The sequence below is a fragment of the Mus musculus genome, chromosome 10 (genome assembly GCF_000001635.26).
Source record: "Mus musculus strain C57BL/6J chromosome 10, GRCm38.p6 C57BL/6J".
Classification (NCBI taxonomy): domain Eukaryota; kingdom Metazoa; phylum Chordata; class Mammalia; order Rodentia; family Muridae; genus Mus; species Mus musculus.
In genome coordinates, this window is record NC_000076.6 from 128,253,305 (window position 1) to 128,268,535 (window position 15,231).

Genomic DNA, 15,231 nt, shown 5'->3' on the forward strand with positions numbered 1-15,231 from the left:
CTTTAATCTCAGCACTTGGAGGCAGAGGCCTTGTGTTCAAGGCCAGCCTGGTCTACCTAGCTCCAGGGCAGCCAGGACTATCTCAACAAAAAAGTAAATAGGGGTTGGAGAGATGGTTCAGTGGTTAAGAACATGTAAGACTCTCTCCAAAGGAGTAGAATTTTTAGTCCTTGCAACCATGTCAGGTGGCTTACAACTGGCTGTAACTCCAGCTCATCTGGCCTCTGTGGGCATTCGCCTTGAATCCCAGCACTTAAAAGGCAGACACAGGCATATCTCTGAGTTTGAGGCCAGCCTGGTCTACAGATTGAGTTCTAGGACAGCCAGGGCTACAAAGAGAAAGCCTGTCTTGAAACAACAACCACAAAAACCTTACCAAACAAACAAAAAAAACAATAAAGGTAAAAACTCAAAAGACTGCTCTGGTAATAACTTGATTTGATTTGCTGTAGGTTCTATTTTTCAAATTTTTTGATTGGGAAATCTTTAAAGTAAACATGACACATGGACTGGGAATGTAGCCCAGTTGGTAATGTGCTTGCCTAACATGCATAAATCCTTGGAGTTGATTCCCAGTACCACGGCAACTGCACCTGGTTGCAGATTCCCATAAATCCCCGTACTGGGGTTATAGTGGCAGAAGGATCAGAATCCAAGGTCATCCTTGGCTAACTAGTTGAATTCCAAGCCAGCTAGGGCTACAGAAGGCCCAGTCTCAAAAGAGAACAAACTTTCCACTGCCTAGAGGCTACAGAGACTGGACTATGGTCTAGGGACCGCCTAGCCACAAAGGAGGAGCCTTGCCTGTCAGGATGGGGCAATAGCTGGTCAGATAAAGTCTACCCAAAGAGAGGTGGTAAATACTTGTTTCCAGTCATCACCTACAAGAAGTTAACCTCTGGAAGGTAGCCGCTCCAACTAGGGACCTACTGAGTGAGACAGAGAACCACTTCATTCCTCTGCTGCTTGCCAGACAGGTGAGGGTAACAGCCTCTAAGAGGCCCCCTCTTATGTCCAGGGAAACTGAAGTCTCTAATGACCAGGACTCTACCAAACTCTGACCATTCTTGGTGCCTGTTCCTGTTGAATATTTGCGCCCTCCTCACCTGAGCTCTGCTCCTTCACAACAGGGCTGTCCTGTGGACCCACCATGATCCAGGCTGCATTGCTTCTTGGCTGTATCTTACTGTCCCCGGTGACCGCCTTTCCGTGGAAGACGCAGAATGGCAGCCTGCCAGCCGTCACAAGAACTGAACCCACATCAAATGTGCTCCCCAACAAGATTCCTCCTCCAACCCCCATTACCTGTCGGGACCTCTTGTACACGGTGCTCCCCGCTGCTCCTCTGTCTGAGTTCTTGTCCCTCTTAGCCCTGAGAGTTGTCCTGGAAAACATTGGCTGCCCTGCCGAGGCCTACAGTCTGCAGCTTCGGATCAGTGAAATGGGAGGAAAAGACAGCGCGGAAACCCTGGTCCTCCAGAGTCAAAAGAGTAGCCAGGAGGAAGGGATCGGCAACAATGAAGTCATTCTGAGGCATCTGGTGCCATCCCCTGGGGATATGAGGAGGGTCCGGCGCTCAGTTACCCTGCCTGAGGCGTGCACCTATGAACCCGGGTGGGTGTTGTACGATATGGCCCAGGTGCTGCTGGAGACGGCGAACAAGCTCCCTCCTATTGACCTAGTAAGAGAGTTCAAGGCCTCTGTAGTCAATGTCACCCAGCACTGTACCATGGAGTCTTGGGAAAGTATGAATGAAGTAGCCAGGAGGCTGATGAGTAGCCCAGAACTTAAAGACGCCAAGATTCCCGTTGAAGATCGAGTATACCTCGTTGCTCAGCTTGCAGTCGTTTTAAAGCGTATTTTTGTGAACCTTGTGTGGGAATATTTTCAGACCTATTTTGGATAGACACGGCCTCCTAGGCATGGAATGAACTTTCTCATAGCCCTTTAGTAGGTGTGCACACAGCAGCTGCCCACGGTGTGTAGCTAGACGCTGGCTGCATTTTACAAATTCATACATTGTCTTCCTTTGATCCTAATGTGTGAAGACACTTGATATGACTTCAGTCTTTCAGTTTCTAAATGCTATGGGTATTGCAATTTCCCTCTTTAATACTTTTTAATTCCTTGCTTAATGCTTTTTAATTTCCCAGCTGAATTCTGGGCCTTGGTTGTATTCATATTGTTTTGGGATATTAAGGAAAGGAAGGTTTGTTGTTTTGTTTTGTTTTGTTTTTGAGACAGGGTCTGCCTGGGTAACTCTGTCTATCTTGGAACTCAGAGATCCACCTGCCTTTGCCTCCACCTGCTGAGATTAAAGGTGTGCACCACCATGTCTGTATTTGTTCTGGTATTTTGAGATTGTCTTGCTTTGTGGCCATTGCCCTTACTATATAGCCCAGGCCAGCCTCAAATTTATGGGACTCCTACTTCAGCTTTCCAAGTGCTAGAATTATAGACCTGTGCCCTCACTTCTGTTTTTGTAGTGTTGGGGTTGAACCCAGGGACTCAGGAATACTAGACAAGCCGTTCACCACTAAGCCTACTTCTGTTAATTCTTAAACTGATGAGACAAATAAAAAGCTGCTTCTATGTTGAACTCACTGATTTGGGAGCTTTAAGGAAGTTTAATATAAATTCATAGCTCCAGCTGGCCCAGAACTCAGTACAAAATTCATGCTAGCCTTGAGCTTGGAGTGGTCCTCTTGCCTCGGGCTGAAACGTTCTTGCCTGACTTCCAGGATTTCTCGACTGGGTTTCTGTGGTTCCTTCTGTACCTAGAGAGGGCTGTGCGGGGGGGACACAGAGCACATTCCAATGTCTTGAGCCAAAGATTTGAGCAATGCGTTCAAATGGGCACATTCTTGTAGAGAAACAGCCATTTCACATATTCATGGGACTGGGGGCTAGATAGGGTCCACACCTCTTCGAGCTGTCTCAGCTCTCGCCAGTGGGACCGCACAGGACTCTGGGGATTCCTGTCACCTATGGAAGTGGAGCAGTGTAGTGATGGACACACACCAAGTCAAACAGTTGTCATTCCCGTTTCCTTTTTAATTTTTTTATTGTATTTATTATTAATAGAGTGTGTGACGATGTGTGTGAACATGTGGTTGTATGGGCCGGCACTCCTGAGCCACAGAACACGAGGAGGTCAGGGGTGTGTGCAAGTCAGAGGACCGCAGTCATGAGTCACTGTTCTCATTCCCTGTGGGTTCTAGTGACTACACCTCCGTCCCCAGGAGTGACGGAGGCACTTTTACCTACTGAGTCATCTTGGCCACCCCCAACTCTCACTTCTTGGGCCTAGCTTAAAAGGAACAAAAGCCGAGGGTTGATGGTTGAGATATTGTACCAGACTACCATCTGAGCCAAATTGCTGCAGACCCTGCTTGCAAAGGACCACCATAGCTGGGCTTATTGATGGCTGACCTTTCCTGACAGGAGAGACAGAAAAGGTCACAGGCCCTCATCTGAGTATCTAGCCACTCCTCCCAGACAATTACAGGTAATTCGGCCCTACTTGTACATAGCCTCAGAATTTCAGGGAAAGGTTAGAGAGTATTAGCTAGGAGCTGTAGAAGAAGGGGTTGGGGGGATGGGAGGAGTAGGGGGCGCATCTAAGCAAAGTGGAGAACCATCACCCTTGCTGGGGCCACTGCTTTAGGGTCACCCATGTTCTGTAAGTAACCCTAATAAACTCATTTAGCTCCCAGAGTTAAATTGGTGGAATGGGATGTTGGTTTGTCACTGGGACTTTATGAGGACAGATGTTGCCTCAATTGAGCCCTAGGCACTCTTCAGACCATCGCCCAAGGGAAGCAGTTTGGGAGCTGGTGTCATACTGCATGGCCTGATCCAGCTAGGCCTCACCTAAGACTCCTGGCCTGCAGTCACCACCTCCTGCTGTATTTATTGCCATTTCTTACAGACCCAGATTAAAACATGGTCTCCCCCTTTTCCTACTTTTTTTTTTTTTTTCACTTCTGGGGATCTTATTTGTTTTGTTTTATTTTGTGTTTTTTTCAAGGCAGGGTTTCTCTGTGTAGCCCTGGCTCTCCTAGAACTCACTCTGTAGACCAGGCTGGCCTTGAACTCAGAAATCTGCCTGCCTCTGCCTCCCAAGTGCTGGGATTAAAGGCATGCACCACCACTCCCTGGCACTTCTGGAGTTCTTATACTAGATCCTGCTCCCAAATTCTTGCTCAACCGTATCCTTTCATCTGACCCTCCCCTGACTCCAGACTATCTGCTGTCGCCTAAGCTGCAGGCTGTGGTATAAAAAGGCATGTGGGTTTTTTTTCTTCAATCAGATAGGAAGGGGACACCTAGCCTCTTAGACTGGGGGGGGGGGGGCGCGTGGGGCGGGGGGGGGGGGCTTTCCAAGGCATGTCCTTGTCACTCTCCTGCAGCTTTTAGGAAGATTTCAGCCTGCTACAGGGTGGGCAAGTAAGCCTTCCTCACTACACTGTGCACAGGCTGAAGCAGCACGTGAGAGCATGCTCACCTGTGGCCCAGAGCAGGGACCTAGTACAGTTCTGCACCCCACTGCTCAGATCCACTCTGTGAAACCCAAGGGGAAAGGCTGAGATGAGGCACCATGGACACTGAATGTCATTTTCTAACCATGTTAAAATTGTCAGATAGACACGGGGTCCCCATGTCTATAAACATGCAGTGATGACTGGGGTTTAGCAGCTAATCAAGGCAAACACTCCTCTGCTAGAATCAGGGAGGAAGGTTTGTGGGACCAACACATAGGACCAGCACCCATCATGATCTGTTAGACTAAGAGCTAGTTGGGCTGAAGATACTACTTACAGGTTAAGAGCACTGGCTGCTTTTTGAGAGGACTCTAGTTCAATTCCCACCCCATGAGGCAGCTCACAACTGTCTATAAAGGGGCTCTGACACCCTCACACTGACACACATGCACCATGCAGGCAAAACACCAATGAACATAAAATAAAAATAAATAAATCCCAGCACTGGGGAGGCAGAGACAGGTAGATCTCTCTGATTTCAAGGCCAGCCTGGTTATAACAGCCAAAACTGTACAGAGAAATCCTGTCTTGGGGTGAGAGTGGGAAGGTGGGGAGTTGGGTATAGAAAAAAAAGAACAAAGAGAAGTTGTTTAAGCTACATCTACATATTGAATTTGTAGATTGAGGCTACCCTAGGCCATGTGAGAGCTTGTCTCAAAAATAAAAATGGGGTGGGGGTAGGGATGGGTATCAGTTTCAGGTGGCTCAGCAGTTAAGACCACTGGTTCCAGAGATTCTGAGTTCAATTCCCAGAAACCACACTGGCACTCACAACCATTTATAATGTGATCTGATGCTGTCTTCTGACATGCAGATAGAGTACTCATATACATGAAATAAATAAATCTTTAAAAAAAAAAACGGAGTTGAAGACGGTCAGTGGTGGTATACTCCTTTAATCCCAGTACTTGGGAGGCAGATGTAGTGTATTTCTGAATTCAAGGCCAGCCTGGTCTACAGAGTGAGTTCCAGGACAGCCAGAGCTACACAGAGAAACCCTGTCTCGAAAACCAAAAACAAACAAACAAACAAATAAACAGAAAAAAACCAAAAAGCAAAATAACAATGAAGTGGATATAACTGATGGACTCCATTGTTATAGGCACCACAAACAGTGCCTGCAGAATAGAGGGAAATCATGTTGGAACGGTGGGCGGAAAGTGTGTCAACAGAAGAGGCTATGCAGGCAGCTAGGGAGGAAAGTCAGCACTGGGTGGACTTCCCCATTCTGCAGTACAAACATGTCACACAGCCTGTGCCTCCTACCGCAACAGCGGCAGCAGCACAGCTGTTAGGGAGTAACCAATTCTTTCTGCTGCTTCAGAGGCCTATTCTACAGGAGGGAACTCATACCAGTACAGAGAAGCTGGCCAGACTCCTGTGGTCAAGGAGATGAAGGAAACTCTGAGTGAACCTACAGTTTTTGTTTTGCTAAAGAGACAGGTTATCAAATTGCCTCATGGGTATTTATGCTTGAATCCAAAGACTGGTCCTGTTCCCAGCCTTGGTTAAAGAAGCTGCCCATTTGCAGTGAACAGTGTAAATGCAGAGAAGCTCAAGATGCCAAGAAAGAGCAACTGTCGAGTGCTTAGCCTTAAACAGGATGTCTCTATTTTCCCCTCGGAGGTTCAGAGGTCATTGCAGAAAGAAGGCAGAAATGGCCTGCAAGACAGACAGTGAGGAGGAAGGCTCTGAGATCTGTCTTATGGATATGGCTTGTCTGTGGCATTCACAAGCTCAGAGCCGCTCTAGTTGCTTGTACAAGACCTGGACAAGACGGAGAACAGTGAAAAGTCAGTCCTAGATGGGGAAGAGCTCGTGGGGCCTAGTCCTACCCTGGACAGCTATTGAAGACGCCTTTGTCTTCAGTGATGGAGTCTCTGGTGAGTTACAGATGCTCTAGTAGAAAGCTCCACACCCATGTCCATAAGAACTGTCCTGGTTAAATCTAGTGAGTCACTGAGAGAAAGAAAAACCATACAGAAGCCATGAAAGTGAGATGGCAACTGGGGTGGGGGAGGTGATGGGAGATGAATGTGACCAGAAGTGGGGGGAAGAGGAGACATGAATGTGACCAGAAATGGGGGGGTGGGGAGAGAAGCAATGACTGTGACCAGAAAGGGGGAGGGGGAAGAGGGGGGTATGAATGTGACCAGAATGGAGGATAAGAGGGGAATGGATGTAAGCAGAAAGCATTATATGTTCATTTGAAACTTTGAAAATGAGGTGGAAAGTGATCGAGGAAGACACCTGCTGTTGACTCCCTCTCCATATGTGCACACACCACACCTGCATATCTGTCTGCACCCCACGTGCTTGCCTGGTGCCAACAGACATCAGAAGAGGGCCTCAGACCCCCGAGCTGGGGTCACAGAGGACAGTTGTGAGTAGATTTGTGCATGCCAGGAAGGAGCCCAAGTTCTCCGAAAGAACAGCCAGTGCTCTTAACTGAGCCATCTCTCTGGCCCCCGATCATATTCATTTTTAAATATTTTTTAAATTTATTTATTATATGTAAGTATACTGTAGCTGTCATCAGACACTCCAGAAGAGGGCATCAGATTTCGTTATGGATGGTTGTGAGCCACCATGTGGTTGCTGGGATTTGAACTCAGGACCTTTGGAAGAGCAGTCGGCGCTCTTAACCACTGAGCCATCTCGCCAGCCCCCCCGGATCATATTTATTTTAAAAAGGATTATGAGTGTTTGAGGGGCTGAGGCGGGACTGCAGAAAGTTCAAGGCCAGCTGGGCTACATAAGAGTATTAAGCCGTCCATGTACACACAGCAGGACAAGAACAAAACAGCAAGAGAGTTATGGACTAGACCTGTGACTCTTGACCTGAATCTGATAAGTCTGCTTCTATAGACAGGGAACAGGGTGAGAGGAGATGGGGAAATGACCTTCAGCAAGTCTGTCCTGGACAAAATAATTCACATGCTAAAATTCCAAGGTAATCTCAGAATGTGGTTAGCATCTCATGTTTATAATCCTAGCCCTTGTGAAGGGCTTGTCTAGAATCACAAAGTTCTAGGGTCTATTCCCCCCAACCCCCCCACACACAGCCAGAAAACCAAGCTCACTGTGAGTCCCTATGATGTCAGCACTAAAGAAGGAAAGCCAAGAGGATCAGAAGCTCAAGGCTGCCCTTAGCTACCAGTGAACTTCAAGACCTGCTTCTTAAGATGCTGTTAAAAATAAAAAGCAGGGTTGGTGAGATGGCTCAGTGGGTAAGAGCACCTGACTGCTCTTCCGAAGGTCCAGAGTTCAAATCCCAGCAACCACATGGTGGCTCACAACCATCCGTAACAAGATCTGACTCCCTCTTTTGGTGTGTCTGAAGACAGCTACAGTGTACTTACATAAAATAATAAATAAATATTAAAAATAAATAAATAAATAAATAAATAAATAAAAAAGCAGCTGCTGGGTGGTGGTGGCACACACCTTTAATCCCAGCACTTGGGAGGCAGAGGCAGGCAGATTTCTGAGTTCGAGGACAGCCTGGTCTACAGAATGAGTTCAGGACAGCCAGGACTACACAGAGAGACCATGTCTCAAAAAAACAAATACCCCTACACACACACACACACACACACACACACACACACACACACATACACGCAGGCTATGGGCTAAATTAGTGGCTTAGTGGTTAAAAACATATATTGTTCTTGCAGAGAGTGTCTCCCTTGTCAGGGTGAAACTTGCAGTCCCTGATGTAGGGACCAATGTGTTTCCCTGAAAACCACAACATCTGTCTCCAAAGAAGCAGGCCTCTCTCTCCCCATCATCACTGCCTTTGAATATAGCAGCCTACGCCTGTGAGGAAATAATTTAGGGCACAGTGAAGTCACAAAAGTGGGACCCTAATCTAACAGGACTCATACCCGAAAGGTATGACGCTGACGCAGACACTGAGACAAGTTGTCCTTTCTGCCAAGAAGTTTTCTAGGAGGCTGGAGGGATGCTCAGCAGCCAAGAGACCCTGCTCTTGCAGAGAGACTTGGGTTTCATCCCAGCACTCATATGGTAACTCACAATTAGTAACTCAGTTCCAGAGAATCTGATGCCCTCTTCTGACCTCTGAGGGCACCAGACACATGGTACACAAACATACACTCAGATACATAAGATAAAAATAATTAAATCTTTTCCTTAAGAGTTTTTTTTTTTAATAGAAGTTTATTAGAGGGGCTGGAAAGATAGTTTAGCGGTTAAGAGCACTGGCTTCTCTTCCAGAGGACCAGGGTTCAATTCCCAGCACCCATATGGCAACTCACAACTGTCTGTAACTCTGGGACTATTTATACCATGGTACCTGTGTGGAGGTCTGTGGAAAATTGTGTGGAGTTGGTTCTCTCCTCCCACCTTTATGTGGGTTCCAGGGATTGAATTCAGATCCACCGGAACTCCCTTCTGGCCTCTGCGGACAGAAGCCACTAAATGTGGTATGAAGACATACATGCTTATATCATATAAAATAAAAAACAAATGGAAAAGCATATTAGCAGAGTTATTGATGCTTCTGATATGGAAGCACCCCAATCCTGTAGGCAGCCGCACGCCCAAAAGATGACGCCGCCGACCTCCGGTACACCGGCGCTGTAAACAATGCCATTGCGCAGGCGCCAGCCCAAATCTGGCGCCAGCCCCTCCCGAGCAGGTGTTACATATCAAAGTGCCGACAGACTGACGAATCCCAGGAGGACACGTAGCTCTCCCCAGTGCTGGGGTGGATATAAGGAGTCCTCCCCGGGTTCCCCTTAGCATCGAGGTGTTCCTGAAATAAATAAATAAAGAATCAGACCGTGTTGCGTTTTCCTTGCCGGACGAGGTGGGCGCAACACAATCCTTTAAAAGGTATAAAGAGAGACCCTAACTTCTGCCACCAGGGCCCAGAATTTTTCTCTTCAGAGTCCCTGCTGTGCTATCTGTCTGGTCCTGGAGGCTAAACTCTATTCAGAATTCCCATCATGCTATTGTCTGTCTGTGACCCTAATAACTCCTCTACTAAAACTTCTTACTCCTTGTCCCCTCAAATCTCACATCTGAGACCTTTCAGTGGGCAGACAGACAGATGGACAGACAGCAGAATGTCAGGGGCTCTGAGGGTTCAGACCCACGTGGCAGATTCTCAGGGGAGGGGGTGGGTCTCTGCTAGTCCCTTGTGTCAATCCCTTGACACAATCTAGAGTCATCAGAGAAGAGGGAGCCTCAAATGAGAAGATGCCTCCATAAGATCGGGCTGTGAGCAAGCCTATAGAGAAATTTCTTAATTAGTGATTTATGGGGAAGGGCCCAACCATTATGGGCGGGGCCATCCCTGGGCTGGCATCTTATAAGAAAGCAGGCTGAGCAAGCCATGAGGAGGAAACCCATCTCTGCATCAGCTCCTGGCTTCCAGGTTCCTGTCCTCGCTGCTCTTGATGATGAACTGTTCTATGGAAGTGTGAGTGAAATAAACTCTCTCCTCCCTAGATTGCTTTTGGTCATGGTGTTTCATCACAGCAATAGTAGCCCTGAGATAGTCTCAGAGAAATGGAGGAGTTTTCCAGTAATTGGTGGTCCTGGAAGGTAGGGAATTCCTCAGGAGGAACATGAGAAACTGAGCATATGGGGTGTGAGGGACACATTCAGTTACAGGGTAAGAGGAGGTATGTTACCATAGGTAGCCCTCTGAAGTCCTCAGTCAGGCCATGTGAGGTCTGTAAACTTACTTGAGGAAGTGAGAAATCGGGGCAGAGGTGTTGTGCATGCTGTGGCTTGAGCACGGTATAAGAGAAAGAGCTAGGTGTGAGTGCTCAGAATTATAATTCCAGCAACTGCAGAGTCTAGGCTGCGTAGGCTGCTGTCGAGCCTGTTATGAGGAGGAGGAGGGGGAAGAAACATTAGCATCTTTTGGGCCCACAGAAGAGACCATTCCAAGAGACAGAAGACAACCCTCTGCAAGTGAAGGAGTGTGGCTGAGGAGAAGCACTGGGTTTGCTTTATGTTTTCTTGTCACGTTGAGGACAGGCCCCAGGATGCCTTGAGTTGTAGGCAAGGATAGAAGCCATACAGATGACATCTTAATTTTGTACCAACCTCAAAAAAGTGTGAGAAATAAATCTGCAACGTGAGAACTACCCATTTTGTGGGATGCCAACTTTATATGCTTGGTGGGTTTCTTCTTCTGGCCTTATAAATCTATACAATCTGAAATTCTACTTCTTCATTCTAAGAAAAACTCTTACAATTAGTTTTTTTTCTCACTTCCTTTTTTTCAGTTTATTTAAAAAATCCAGGGTCTGTGTTGATAGCTGCTGGAGTGGCTAAAATCAACTTGACACCTGTCCATATGGCTTCTCCATACACAAGAAGAGATATTCAGCCATATTTCAATTTTTATTTTAAAACAGTAGCAGACTAGTCTCTCTTGGGTATAGGCTGCAGTGAGCCAAGGTCTGAGGTTGATATTTGAGCATCATTTTTTTTCTTCTTTTTCTCCTTCTCCTTCTTCCTTTTTTTAAGATTTATTTATTTTATATATGTGAGTATACTGTAGCTGTCTTCAGACACACCAGAAGAGGGCATTGGATCCCATTACAGATGGTTGTGAGCCACCATGTGGTTGCTAGGATTTGAACTCAAGACCTTTGGAAGAGCAGGCAGTGCTCTTAACCACTGAGCCATCTCTCCAGCAAGCATCATTTTCTTGTTTTGTTTTGGTTTTAGTTTTTCCAAGACAGGGTTTCTCTGTATAGCCCTGGCTGTCCTGGAACTCACTTTGTAGACCAGGCTGGCCTTGAACTCAGAAATCTGCCTGCCTCTGCCTCCCAAGTGCTGGGATTAAAGACGTGTGCCACCACTGCCCGGTTTATAATACTCTTATAATTCTTCTAGTGAGGGGAGAGTTAAAACCTCACATCATAGCCCAGGCTGACCTGGAACTCACTATACAGCTCAGAGCAGTGTCAAACTTTCAGCAATCCTCTTGCCTCAGCCTTCAATATGGAAGGAATTCAGGCATGAGCCCCTAGGCCTGGCTTTCTTATAATCTTTCTAATTTCAGTTAAATAGATAATAATGTCCCTGCTTTCATTCTGATTTAAGTCATTTGAATACCCTCCCTCTCCCTGTTGCTCCCCATTTCCTCCTCCTCCCCCTCTCTTTCCCCTCCCCTTTCTCCCTCCTCCTTCTTCTTCCCATCTTTTTTCTTCCCCTTCTCCCCCCTCCTCTTCCCCTTCTTCCTCTCCTCCTCTTTCCCCCTCTCCCTCCCTTCCCCCTCCCCCCCTCCCCCTTCTCCCACTTCCTAGTCATGTAGATAACAATGTGTTAATTTTGTTCAACTCTTTTAAAGAGCAAGCTTTTGGTTTCACTGATTTTTATTGATTGTTTTCTGCCCTCCATCTCTACCCTAGTATTACTTCCTTCCTTGTACTGTTTGTGGGTATAATCCTTGGGTATTTCATGTCTTCTTTTGTTTTGTTTTTGAAACAAGATCTCACTCACAGTCCAGACTGGCCTCAGATTTCTGTAGAATCCCTCCAGCTGGACCCTTCACCGACACGCTAATATTCTTTCTTGTTCCTTCTTTTAGAAATTGTGTAATTTTTTTTAACCAAAAAGGAGCCTTTCAACTTAATTTAAAGAAAATAATCATGGGGCTGGAGAGATGGCTCAGCTTTTAAGATCACTGAATGCCGGATGGAGAGATTAAGATTAAGATTAAGGGATGGAGAGATGGCTCAGCGGTTGAGAGCACTGACTGCTCATTCAAAGGTCCCTTGTTCAAATCCCAGCAACCACATGGTGGCTCACAACCATCTGTACAATGAGATCTGACTCCCTCTTCTGGAGTGTCTGAAGACAGCTACAGTGTACTTACATATAATAAATAAGTAAATAAATAAATAAATAAATAAAGATTAAGATTAAGCTGTTAAGAGCACTGACTGCTCTTCCAGAGGTCCTGAGTTCAATTCCCAGCAATCACATGGTGGCTTACAACCATCTGTAATGGGAACCGATGCCCTCTTCTGGTGTGTCTGAGGATGGCTACAGTGTACTCATATAAATGAAATAAATAAATCTTAAAAAAAAAAATCACTGACTGCTCTTCCAGAGGACCCAGGTTCAATTACCAGCATGCACACGGCAGCTCACAACTGTCTGTAACTCTAAAAGATATGACACCCTCACCCAGACACACATGCAGACAAAACACTAAAGCACATAGAATAAAAACAAATGTCATTTATTTTAAAAAAGAAAGAAGATAATGATAAATTGTCTATGAGAAATGGAAACAGTGGCCTGCCTGACTGCAATGCTTGAACAAAGAAGAAAGACATGGGTCACCACAGCTGGGGCAAGGTCACCTTGGACTGCAGAGGAAGACCTTCTCTCAAGATGATCACAACAACAATGAAGTAAATGAAAAGACAGTGGAGGAGAGGAAGAAGGGAGAGATGGAAGGGAGAGAAAAACAAATTATAAGGATGATGGCATAAACAACTCCTTTTTCTGGGGATGGGGAGAGACAGGCTACATATCCCTGGCTGGCCTGGAATTTGATGTGTAAAGGAGAAGAGAATGGTCTCGAGCTCACAGAGACCTGCCTGCCTCTGCCTCTCTCTCCAGTGTTGGGATTAAAGGTATGGGACACCACACCAGGCCTGCCTGCTTACATTTTAAAATATAGTCAGTTCTGCAGGGTGCCGTGGCACACATCTTTAATCCTGCCTCTCTCTCCCAGGAGCTGGGATTCTAGCTGTGTGCTACCATGTATGCTTTATGTAGTGTAGGGCTCAAACACAGGGTCTCCAGCATGCTAATCAAGCACTCCACCAAAACCTACACTGCCAGTTGTGAGTGTGTGAGTGTGTGGGTATGTGTGTGTGTTGGGTTTTGGTGTTGATTGAGTGATTGCTTTTTTTTTTATCTTTCTTTCTTTCTTTCCTTCTTTCTTTTTTTTTTCCGAGACAGTGTTTCTCTGTATAGCCTTGTCTGCCCAGCCTAAGAGTTTATTCTTAAAATATTTTAAAATAAATACTTTTTAAATTTTTGTTGCCAGTTTATGCCACTTTTTAAAAAAATTGTTTCATCACCTTAGAACCATTTAAAAGCAATTCTCTCTCTCTCTCCCCTCCCTCCCCCCCCCCCCTGACATCTATGTGTGCACACGCATGCATGCCTGGGTCAGGGCACAGATGTGGAAGTCAGAGGACATTTCTAGGAGACACAATCTCACAGCAAACTCGCTGACCATGTGGTCCTTATGATCTTTCCACCGAGTTTTGCAACGTTCCCTGAGCCTTAGGTGTGTTTTACAGATGTATCATCCATGGAGACTGGACTCCACGACTCTGCATTTTGATCGACTACGATTTTCTCTAGTGGTCTCCATCTGCAAAGAGAAGTCTCCTCCATGAGAGAAGAGGACTATGGATACCTGTGGCTTTAAGGACAAATATTTAGGGCTGGAGAGATGGCTCAGTGGTTAAGAGCACCGACTGCTCTTTCAGAGGTCCTGAGTTCAATTCCCAACAACCACATGGTAGCTCACGATCATCTGTAATGGAATCCAGTGACCTCTTCTGGTGTGTCTGAAGACAACTGCAGTGTACTCATATTAAAAAAAGAAAAATCTTAAAATTAAAAAAAAAAAAAAAAAAAAAAAGGACGCCGGTTTGTGGTGGCCCATGCCTTTAATCCCAGCACTTGAGGAGGCAGAGGCAGGCAGATTTCTGAGTTCAGCCTGGTCTACAGAGTGAGTTCCAGGACAGCGAGGGCTATACAGAGAAACCCTGTCTCGAAAAAAACAAACAAACAAACAAAAACCCCAAACAAACAAACAAAAGGACAAGTATTTAGGCATCGTTAGGGATTATGCTGTGTAGTCATATGCTGTGTGTAGGTTTTCCTTCCAGATCTATACCTCACTAGATCTATGTAGTTGGCTAGGTTTCCCTACCAAGCATGACTCCCCTCTTGCTGAGTGGCCTCACAAACTTTTTTGTTTGTTTTTCAAAACAGGGTTTCTTCTGTGTAGCCCTAGCTGTCCTGGAATTTGCTTTGTAGACCAGTTTGAATAGGCCTCAAACTCAGAGATCTACCTCTGTTTCCTGGATGCTGGGACTCAAGGTGCGGGACCACCACCAGCCGGATCCACAACTTTTAAAAATATGGGTGAAAGGGCTGGAGAGCTGGGTTAGTGGTTAAGAGCACTGGCTGTTTTTGCACATGACCCAGGTTCAATTCCTAGCACTCACAGAGCAGCTTACAACCCTCTGTAACTCTGGTTCCAGGGAATCCAACGCCCTCCTTGGGCATTGGGCGCCTGCAGTGCACTTACAGAAACACTGGAAAAACACTCAGGCACATAAAATAACAACAAACAAATCTCCACAAAAAGGTAGGCAGATTTCTGAGTTCAAGGACAGCCTGGTCTACAGAGTAAGTTCCAGGACAGCCAGGACCACACAGAGAAACCCTGTCTCGGAAAAAAAAAAAAAAAAGTCTTCACAAAAGACACAACAAAATAACATGGATGAAGATGTGCCAGTGGATTTGAAGTCTCTGAAGACCGTCTGGTGAGTATCGATACAGCCCAGCCGTCTAAACGTGGCAGTCCTCAGTAGACTCTGTCCTTGTCCCAAATTAAAGCCAGGTGACCTTCATGGAAGATAAGATCAATGTCCTC

The 15,231-nt window shown here is 46.1% G+C and overlaps 1 protein-coding gene across 1 annotated transcript; it reads left to right on the forward strand.

Moving 5' to 3' along the window:
- Window positions 1–826: 826 nt before the first annotated feature.
- Apon (apolipoprotein N) lies at window positions 827–2,597 on the forward strand. The gene is made up of 2 exons (NM_133996.3): window positions 827–977; window positions 1,131–2,597. Exon 2 carries the CDS (start codon window positions 1,151–1,153, stop codon window positions 1,904–1,906), a length of 756 nt encoding a protein of 251 aa, NP_598757.1. The 5' UTR covers window positions 827–977; window positions 1,131–1,150; the 3' UTR covers window positions 1,907–2,597.
- Window positions 2,598–15,231: the final 12,634 nt, after the last annotated feature.